The sequence below is a fragment of the Cajanus cajan genome, chromosome 9 (genome assembly GCF_000230855.2).
Source record: "Cajanus cajan strain Asha chromosome 9, NIPB_CcT2T_4, whole genome shotgun sequence".
Lineage (NCBI taxonomy): Eukaryota > Viridiplantae > Streptophyta > Magnoliopsida > Fabales > Fabaceae > Cajanus > Cajanus cajan.
The window spans coordinates 11,066,307-11,077,216 of NC_138525.1; the positions used below are offsets into that span (position 1 = coordinate 11,066,307).

A 10,910-nucleotide genomic window follows, 5' to 3' on the forward strand; every position below is an offset into this window, starting at 1 on the left:
TACAACTTTGATGAACAAGTCGTGGGGTGATAAGGTTTCTATCATAGAGAAATTATGATTGCAATATGGAAATGCTAATTTATCTAAAATAACATGATGTTCCTACAATGTTTTGGGAATATGACAAAGAACGAGTATCTCTAGCATACATTCCAACGGTCTCTACTTTCTCCTCAAGGACTTCCACATTTGAGAGAAAAGAGAGATGAAAGAAACATAAAAGAATTTGTAACTCATTTTTAAAACCTTATCTTATTTTAATTAAAAAAAATATAAAACACATATTTCTCCAAATAATTTGCATAAAATCATATACTTTCACAAAAACCTTTCTTAATTAAATAAAAGTACACTTAATTATTTTAAAAGTCATCATATTATTTATAAAACACATTTTACTAATTAAAAAGACATTCATTATTACTTTTAAAAAACTTGGAGTGTTACATCTATTGAGATGATAAATGCGGAGGAGGGAGAAGAAAAGGGAAAAGGTAATAAATAAAAAAGAAAATTTTTCCCTTACTAATGGTACTATATAATCTAATAGAACAAATTAATTTAATAGTTTGTAATAATTATATACCATGAATTACCTAATTCATTTGTTCACATAGGATTTCATCTAGTATGTAAGTTTCAAACACATAACACATTTCTTTTTAAAAGAAGTGACTCAACGAGCCAACTCATCGCACTAAATTGGTGCATTGAGTGAGACAAGTTGACAAACTTGACATGCTATCATGTTTCATCTATTTTGCTGAGTTAGGGAGGCTAGATTATCGTACTCGTTTTATCATCCTTAGTTATTTATATTAAGTTCAATTGATTAATAATATTATATTGTTTAATTTTTTAAAAAAAAAAAAAAAAAAAAAACTCCCATCTTGGTTGCTAGAAAGGAGAATGGTAAGTGGCTATTTCTTTAGCAAATCCCACTGACCCAAAAGGCTTTGTAGCGTGAAACCATTTAATAGCAACAAGCATCGTGTGAGTGCCCATATAACATTTAATGGTACACTGACCAGACCTAAAACAGAAGGAAAAGGAAAAAAGAAACAAGAAAAAAGAAATGGTACTACATGCCTCCGATTCTGACGCCACTTTCTTTTCTTTTTTCTGCAGTTCTTCTTTTGTTTGGTACTTGCTGTTATGGAGTACCTTCGGCTTCATTGGAATAACGACAACTAAACCTTCTCTCTCTGCTTTTCACACTTAAATACTTCTTTCTTACTATTCATTATTCTTTTGCCCCCCATTCTTATCTTATTTCTTTTACACTTTCAACTAATTTTTAATAATATAAAATATTTTTTTTATATGACTCTTACACTAAAAAAGGATTTTATAATATTAGGACATGTATTATCATATACGTAAATTTGTTTTCATATCATTTTTTTTATGTGTATATGCATGACTTTTAAAATCCTTTTACTCATACCCACATATTTGTTCTTAATATAAGTTTTACGTTGGTAACTTACAATCTTACGTCTAGCAACAATAAAGTATTTTTTATCATATAATTAGTCGATTAGTTAAATAATATTAACTATTAATTAATAATTAACTCATCCTCTGACACTTGTAAGAGGCTGTTTTTTAATATTAAAACCACCCATGCAGAGAGAATTGGTTAATATATAATTCAGTTTGTCAGGTTAATTTTGTGAGTTTTAAGTTTAATTATATAATAAGTGAAAATAAATTTAAAATAAATTTTTAACTATCATAAGTTTACAATTAATTTTTTTTTATATTTATGTTTACATTTTGAAATAAACTTTGTTTTATCGTTTAATTAACTTTTAAAGTATTTCTAAACATTAGTTTCTTAAAATAATTGTTTCATTATTAATTCATAAAAAAGACAATTTTAATTAACTCTAAATCGCACCTAAGTCAGGTAAGATTTGATTAGTAAAATACATATGAAAAGAAGGTCGCAAATAGGTGATGAAGGGAAGGGCGTTTTGATCAGGAAAACGACACTAACGCAAATGGACAAGCAGATTGTTAGTTTGTAATAATAGCACTATGTGGGGCCATTTTGAAACAAAGAAAAAGACAAACAATTTTACCAAAGATATTTAATTTTTTTAATCAATTTAATGTTAAGTCACTACGCACATTAACCAACTAATTAGAGGTTGTTAAGAATTATTTACTATACATAATAATTCAAAGTAAAGATGTAAAAAAATTTCACATTATTGATAGATAAATTATTTTCTAAAATTAATGTAAAATTTAAATAAAAATAATTTTAAACCAAAAATAATAAATTATCACCAAATATGTAAGTACGGCATATTATTATAGCTTAATAAAAAATTCCAAAATTAAATCGTTAAATATTTAATTGTCTTAAAAATTAAACAAATAATTTTGAAACATCAATTATTTTTTAAGTCCCGAAGGGGATATTTATATTCGGGTGGGGTGGCAATGGCAATGAGATTATGAAAAGATGAATAATAAAAAATTGAAGAAAAAAAAATATTATTTATAAAATATATAATTAGTATTTAATGTTCACCAAAAAAAAAAAAAAGAATTGGGGATAATAATAAGAGGCTTGGTAGCAGAAGTTTCCTTTCCATGATCCGTGGCGGTGACTCTGACTCTCACGCGCATCTTCTTCTTCTTTTCCCAAAACCCACACGTTTCTCTTGCCTGAGACCCTCGCCGTCGGCGATCGGAGCTTGGTGGCGCCGATCGATTCGGCATCGCAGTTTCATGGTGGCGTCGGCGGTTGCGGAGGTTTGAAATTGAAACGGTGCGTTTTGCGTTGAAGAGAGAAAATGAATGGGAATGGGGGATTGAGCAACGTGGAGATGGAGTACATAAGAAGACACCACAGGCACCAGCCTGGTGAGAATCAGTGTGCCTCTGCGCTTGTTAAGCATATAAGAGCACCGGTTCCTCAGGTCTTTTTTTCTTTTTTTGAAGAAATAATTTACTATTCGTGTGTTACTGTGTGTGCGGATAGTTTTTGATTTTGCATGCATCATTGTGATCCGGTTGGGTTGGATATTCGTAGTATGTGTCTGTTTTTATTTATCGTGGTGCTGTGGAGTTTGATTTCGGAGGTTTTTTTTTTTTTTTTGCTGTTTTATGCGATGTGGGGTTTATGGATATGCTTCAATGCTTACCTGATTTGGTTGAGGGCGTTGGAGTTGGTTTTGTGGTTCCTCTGCTCCCCAGTACCGTTTGATCTGATCCTGTTCTTTAGGTTTCGGGAAAGAATGTTTGTGTTAGAAGCATAAGTGGGAGGTTATCTAAGGCATGTTTGGTTTAGTATATTTCCGAAAAATTAATCATATCCCCCCCCAATTAGAAAGCTTTCGAGGGGGGAGATGATTATTTTCCGAGGAAAAAATATTTCCCGAACGTACCATATTTGTTTGTTGTCAAATAATGGAAAAAAACAAGGTAGTGTGATTCTAGTGAAATGTTAATTCCAGATCTCGTTCTTTGTCATCGTAGCATGGAGCAGTTATAGTTCATCAATTGGGACTGATTAATGCATTTATCCTTTCAGCAAGAAGTTTCAATTCCCGAATCTTTTAGCTCTTGTTAAAATCTTGTGTTACAACTTATGTTTTTGTTTGATTTGACAGATCTATTTCTGTTATTACTGTTTTTTGAGAGGGATGGAAGGGGTATTTGCAATTGCAAGGTTGTTTACATTCTTTATTTTAGCGCATTGAAGGCTAAATTACCTATAATTTGTTGGGATCTGGGTCCATTCAGCTCAAATTCACGAGAGATATACGATTGGTAGCTTCAATCCAAATGAATATTGATATATAATTTGTAACCAAACATGCCGTAGTTTAGTTGCTGCAGAGGTGTATTACAGTAGTAAATAGTAATATTGAAACATTGCCTTTTTTATAGGAAGGTTAACTAAAAAAATGACCAAGTTCAAAGTGAACCTAATTTTGTTCCATTTTCTCTTCCTTGTGGCTTCTGTTTTGGAATATAGTTTCATGTGCTTCCTGACAATATTTTGCAATTTTGTATCATGCAGAAACACCTTTGATTGAGATTGCCTGAATGTTTATGCTCTGTTAGAACCTACCCTGTATGTGTGAAATTGTTTATTTATTTTGCATAGATTTTCTTTCTCTAGGTCTGGTCCTTGGTGAGGAGGTTTGATCAGCCACAGAAGTACAAGCCATTTGTAAGTAGATGTGTTGTTAGGGGAAACCTTGAGATTGGGAGCCTGAGAGAAGTTGATGTTAAGTCTGGGCTTCCTGCCACTACAAGTACTGAAAGATTGGAACTCCTTGATGACAATGAGCATATTCTCAGCATCAGAATTATTGGCGGTGATCATAGACTTAGGGTATGAGCTTATCCTTATAACAGCTGATTTTTTATTTATATTCTACTTTGCATAAAACCTTGTGCTGGTGCGAGTCTGGACTTATTCTTCTGAAAAAGCATTTATCTTCTTTATAGTAGTGAGCACTCTTCCCTGCATATCCATATATTATACCTTGTGTGCCAATTTAATTGCGTGAGACAAAGAGAGGTGTGTTCATCTTCACATCAATAAGAAGGAGGTATGCAATTTGCTTTTTTTTTTTTTTTTTTTTTTTTCTCGGCTGCTTAAAATATCTCTGATGTGTATAGAACTATGATCTTAGTTCTGTCAGTGATTCCTTTGTTAGATGATTTGTGTTTATGTTATTCTTATAATTGATTGAATGTAACCAATTTCTCAATTGAGGCAAGATGTTAGATAATGTCAGTACACAGTCTTGATTATTTCTTATGTTTATTACATTCTTCCAATATGCAGAACACTTTCAGTTCTATACAACATTGTAAATGTTGGCATTTTTTTGGCGGGTGAGGGTGAGAGGAACCTTGTTTGCTTGTAAATTTGTCTTTCTGTTTCTGACAAAGTTCATTTGATTATTTTGATGCATGTGGCCTTTTATAGTAAAGTTTTCATTATAGTAGTTTTCATTACTAGCATTGCTTCCAGCATGAGTATTATATTAATTTGCTTGGTTGGCCTTGAAGTTAGTCTAAATGATTAAACTTTCTTGTCCTTCTAATCCAATAGAAAATAAACTTTTAACGTAAGTTGTATATTTTTATTTTTCAGAACTACTCATCTATCATGTCCCTCCACCCAGAAATTATTGATGGAAGACCAGGTACACTGGTAATTGAATCTTTTGTGGTGGATGTACCTGAGGGCAACACCAAAGATGAGACCTGCTACTTCGTTGAGGCCTTAATTAAGTGCAATCTGAAGTCACTTGCTGATGTTTCAGAAGGGCTTGCTGTGCGGGATCGCACCGAACCAATAGATCGGGTATAGGAGGTTTCGTTCAGAAGTTGCTGAGCAATCGGCTGCCATGGATGAAGCTTCAGCGGCTTTCCTATCTCGGAGGCTTAGGAGACGGACTGGCAATTATGCTGCTTCCATTAGTATAGATTAGCAGTGTTCTTCATTCCATTTGCTCTATTGATTACCCTTGTGATATATGCTGTTTACTCTCTAGCAGTTAAAAGAACATTATTTGAGACAGGTGACTGAATCCAATGATGTAACAGGTGAAGGACCAGGTGCTTCTTGGAGATGTTCATGGTTTTTGTTTTGTGGTATGTTCTTTATTGTATATAGGTGGTGGTGAAACTCGGTCTGTAAAATTATTTTGATTGGTCAGTTGTAGTTTCTAATTGCAGTAGAAATTAAACATCTAGTGGGGATTACTTAATTCTTATCACGGAGTTCCCTTTGGACTCGGTACATACATTGGGTTTTCCCCTTTTCTCTCTTTTGATGGAATGACATATAACTGAGGCTGGTCCTGTACAAGCTCTCATACGGAACCCAAGTGGCTTGGCCGATAGGAAGAGAAAGGGAATAAAAGGGATAGAATAATTTTGAGGTTTAAACTATGCACTCTGATTGTATACGCCACTACTACTAGATTGCTTAAGAGATATAGTTTTGAAAATTAATAGTTAATATATATATATATGGATTATGCTGTATTTCAAAACTGATAAATAAAAATTAATTTACATTTTCAAAATGTGGTTCTTATTAATTGAGCATTATTTTAATACGTATTTGAACACGCTTATGATTTATTATGACTCTGGCAGTAATATCAATTGTAATTTTTTTTTCATCTATAACTAAGATTATTTATTTTTATCTTTCAAATTTAGAGATTTTAGAAGAGTTGGATCCTTAAGAGGTATTCTATTGAAAAATTCAGATTGATTCCGTTAGTTTAATCAGAAGCAGCTAAATCCGTAAGTTATAAATGGTGAACTCGTCTAAAATGGTGCAAGTATGTTAAGAACATGGACGTACTAGTTTATTTTATTTGATTTTTTAAAATAGTTATTTTGTATTAATTAAAAATTATACTTGTTTTCTTTTAATTATAGTTTTTTTATTTAGTATATTATATAATTTTAAAAATATTTATCACCAATTTAATCATGATTTAAACTAATGAGATTAAATAATGAGCTAATATTTATACGTAATTGGAAAAAAAAATTGAATATATTAGGTTTTATACAAAAGAATGCATCTTAAAAAAGAATAGAAAGTGTTAGATACACATCATTATTGATTGAATTGAATGAAGAAACGCAAAAGGAGGAAAGTGATCACATTTGAATCCAGAAACGGAAAGAAGAAAAATGACAGTAAAAAAATTATAATATTTTATTTTATCATTAAAAACTGTATAATATGTTGATATTTATCCAAACTTTTGGTAATAACTAAAGATAAACCATCTTCCCATCGATTGGAAATGCTGGATAAGCACTTAAGCAGCATTAATTGGACAGATTAACGGCAGATTTTTAGCTCAACTACAATGTGTGCCTCAAAAGTTTTACCTTTATGCAAATTTTATCACCAAGTTCTTTTTTTCCCTCATGAAGGGTGCTTCCAAATCTTTAAATTTTAGTGATTTGTCTTCTAGTTAATTGTTTGTCAAAATATTAATGGAGCATTGATATAATAAATATGATGTGGATAAACTTAATGACATGATATATTTGATAAAAATTTAATTGTAATTTGTCCTCAAATTTTTATTTTTTCGACAAATTTTATTACTAAATATTTTTTCTCAAAATTTTTACCCTCAAACTTATATGTTTCGGTAATTTGCGTCCTCTTGTCAATTATTCGTCAAAATATTAATGGAAGTATATTGATAGTACTAGTGGATTAGCATTTTCATTGTAAAGTCCAACCATAAAAATTAATTGCTATTGAATTATGGAACACATACAATCTAACACATTCTTTAAGTGTACAAATATATTCATGTTAAGCTAATACAAACAATACATGTTATCATAAATATGAGAACCCATGATTGAATACTTGAGTATATATTAAGAATGTTACTTTTACTATTGGGTTCATGTGAGATATATAAGATCTATATATTAAATAAATGGTAACTAATTATTACACTAGTTATTTAAAAGTCCGGGAATTGAATTGTCACAATTCATTCACAAAATAAAACCATATGATATGTATCCATCCATTTCAAATACAATTCCATAGTTGAAGATATCTTATTTTTATGATGGATTCAATGGGATCAATGATTTCAATAAATTTTAGTTTAATTAATCAAACAACACTCTGTCCATAAAAGAAAATTTTTGACGAATTTTTGAGGGACAAATATCTGTCAGAAATATGATCGTTAAAAAAAATAATCTATCAATAATTTTCGATGGAAATTTTTGTAGGAAATATTTGTCAATAATTTTACCTATAAATACTTTTGCCAGTAATTGTTGAAAAATAATCTGTCAAGAATAATGATTAATCATTATTAATAGGTAATTTGTCAACAAAATAGACTAAGTTTTCTGATAGATAAATCTATTAGAAATTACAGACAAAAACATTCATAAAAAAGTATCATAGATATATCTATTGAAAAACTTAGTCTACTTTACTGAGAGATTATCCATTGGCAATTACTACACTTCATAATCTATATTATTGAATTATCCATCAATAATTTTGTCATTAATCTTTTTTATTATTCATAAATTTATTAATTTGATTATTAGGCAATATTATAAACATGCAAATCAACAAATATTATATAAAGGAAACCTATACAAAATAAATTTAAAATATCATACAATTATTTATCATAATAATTAGAATGTAACATAAATTTATCAAAATTACTTACAAGCATGGTCATCATGACCAATAATTCCAATTAGTGATACTAGACAAAAAAAATAGTGATGCTAACACATCACCAAGACCAATAAACAACCAAACTTTAAACATTTGATAAATCCCATCTCATAATTACTTTACCACAATTCACTAAAGAACTAAGTACATGACAAGGACGATATATAATACTTTGCTCTTTTCCTTTAATTGTACTAAACAAAGGGATGAAACCCCCTCCTCTCCATTTCCTTTTCATTAGATGCTGGCGCGGAATCATTGACATAATTTGTAGAAGAGAATTATGATTCTAACTTGCTATGTTGTGACATTCTTAATAAGTAACGCCTCTTCCAAAACTCACCCTCGTCAACTCGAACTTCTTTGTTAGTATAAAAGAACATTTGAAAGAGAGATTGCATAATCAATATAACGTTTTAATACATGTTTAGGTTAAAGTCTATTTTATGGAAACAAGCTTCCAACATACATATATGGAAAAACTTGATAAGCTTCCTCATGTGATTAGGATAGTTTCTAAAGTTTATCTCGATGAACCAAAAAACATATTCAAAAATAAAATAAAATACATAATGTGTAGCACAAAAAAATTGTCATGACCTCCCCACCTTATACAAGACAAATTACATCAAGCTTCCTCTGTAGATAGTCAAATACATCATCGAAACAAACAAAATTTGGAGAGATGCATTTTAAAAGCACAATTCAAGAAAATTCCAAATATACATCCGAATTTCCTTAAATCTGATTCTTTTATGATAAAATATGAAAAGTTGGAAACCAACTAGTCTAATACAAACATAACTCTACTTGAGCTAGAGTTTAAAATATAAAGAAAGCAAAAAATTTCAATAAAGAATTAGCCAATCCTAACAAGGTTGGAGTGGTTATAACATCTTCATTGCTCGTGGACGTTTCCTCATTCAAGACAATATACCACAACTGCTGCATGACAACACGTAGTAAAGTTGGATCTTATCCTATGAGCATTAGAAACAAACCTTGAGTCATGCTAAAGCAGAGCACACAAATGCTTTTCAAGTAGGATGAACGCCAATTAGATGTTCCATAAGCCATTAGATTATTAATTCTATGATTCTGATTAACCTGACTATTTATAAAACACTTGGTCAAGCTCTAGCAACACCAATTACCTTGTTAGAAAATTTTCTATTATTTGCCATATGTCAATACTCATTTTTGTTAACCGTTTTAGCATAGTAAATGAATTTTTCTTACAACCATATTTTACAGTCTTAACCTTCAATATGTATAGTTTCTAGAAATATTTTTTTTCAAGTTTTAAAAATTCATCTAAAGTTTCAACTAGTGACATTTTCGTGGCTGGTCCCTGTCAGGAAGTTGACAGAACATCAGTTGGTCAAAAATTTTCCAAATATTCATCACTTGAAAATAAATTAAGAAATTTTTTTGTAACATTTCACACAGAGGCATACCTCTACTAAAAAAATCATGTAAGAGTTAGACACAAAAACTAGAGAATAATATTCTGCAGTAAAATTCAGTAAGTTTCAAGATAAGCTTGCAAGCATTTAATCAAACATCAAAGCATCAATTTAAAGCAAATTCATCAACAAGGACATTACAAGATCCAACTAAGCTTCGTATGGCCAATCATGAAACCACAACCCCATTATATGTTGAATCATACCTTAATATCTGTTTTAATAATGACAAACTCTTAGTTTCAAGTTTTAATATAAAAGAGTGTTCTCATGTGAAGTACTAACACGCTTGTTCAAGTGTTTCGGAATTGTTATGTTTAGTACTCAGAAGTTTAACAAAATATTGCAACTCAAAAGCTTCAATAGATAGCATTCAATCTACTTGAGTTGTTTTGTAGCACCAAGGTCTTGACTGTTTAATGAGCATACAATGTCTACTGATCAAAAAAGTTCAACATGAACATTTCCTCTCAAGGGGAATGCCTTGATGATTTGGCTCAAGAGACCAATTCTTTGAACCACCCATCAAAAGGTTTCCGTTAAAACTCAAATTTTTAGAAGATTGGTACTGAAGTCTTTGCTAAGAAAGATTGAAAAGAAGATTGCTTATAAGGTAACATCTTCTAAAGAAAAAGATGACAACAACAAAAAAGGAAATTACAGAATGTCAACACTACTTAAAAATTAAGCTAGGTTCAATAGATTTATTTCGAAAGCTATAAAAGGAAGACTAGGGCTACATTTTTGAAGCAAACAATATCAAAGAGAGTAATCAAAACACAAGCTATCAAAGTTGTAATCCTTGCTTTATACTTTGCTTTTGAGGGAAATCCACTTCTACACTTGTATCAATCTTGTAATAGATAAACGAAGTGTGAATCTTCATCAATGGGTATCTCAATAGATTGTTGAGTGTGAAATCTTAGTAGGTGACTAAGTGAGAACTACTAACAGAAGATGGCTATATAGTAGAGTAATTGTATTAATAGGTGGTTGAAGTTGTAACTATAACAACAATTGACTAGGACTGGATGTAACCCAGATTGAGTGAACTAGTATAAAAACTCTGTGTGAAAATTCTCTAACTTTATCCTCTTTCTTGATTTATTTGTTATTTTGCGTAATACACATATTGTTGTGCAATCTGTTGAGAAAATAACTTGCTTAAAAACTGGTTTCTCAAATTAACTTAAGTTTTG

General features: G+C 30.5%; 1 protein-coding gene across 1 annotated transcript; it reads left to right on the forward strand.

The window, feature by feature from the left end:
* The first annotated feature begins 2,582 nt into the window (after positions 1–2,582).
* On the forward strand, positions 2,583–5,784 carry RCAR3 (regulatory components of ABA receptor 3). The gene is made up of 3 exons (XM_020349950.3): positions 2,583–2,936; positions 4,145–4,360; positions 5,132–5,784. Exons 1-3 carry the CDS (start codon positions 2,811–2,813, stop codon positions 5,348–5,350), a joined length of 561 nt encoding a protein of 186 aa, XP_020205539.1. The 5' UTR covers positions 2,583–2,810; the 3' UTR covers positions 5,351–5,784.
* The last annotated feature ends 5,126 nt before the right edge of the window (positions 5,785–10,910 follow it).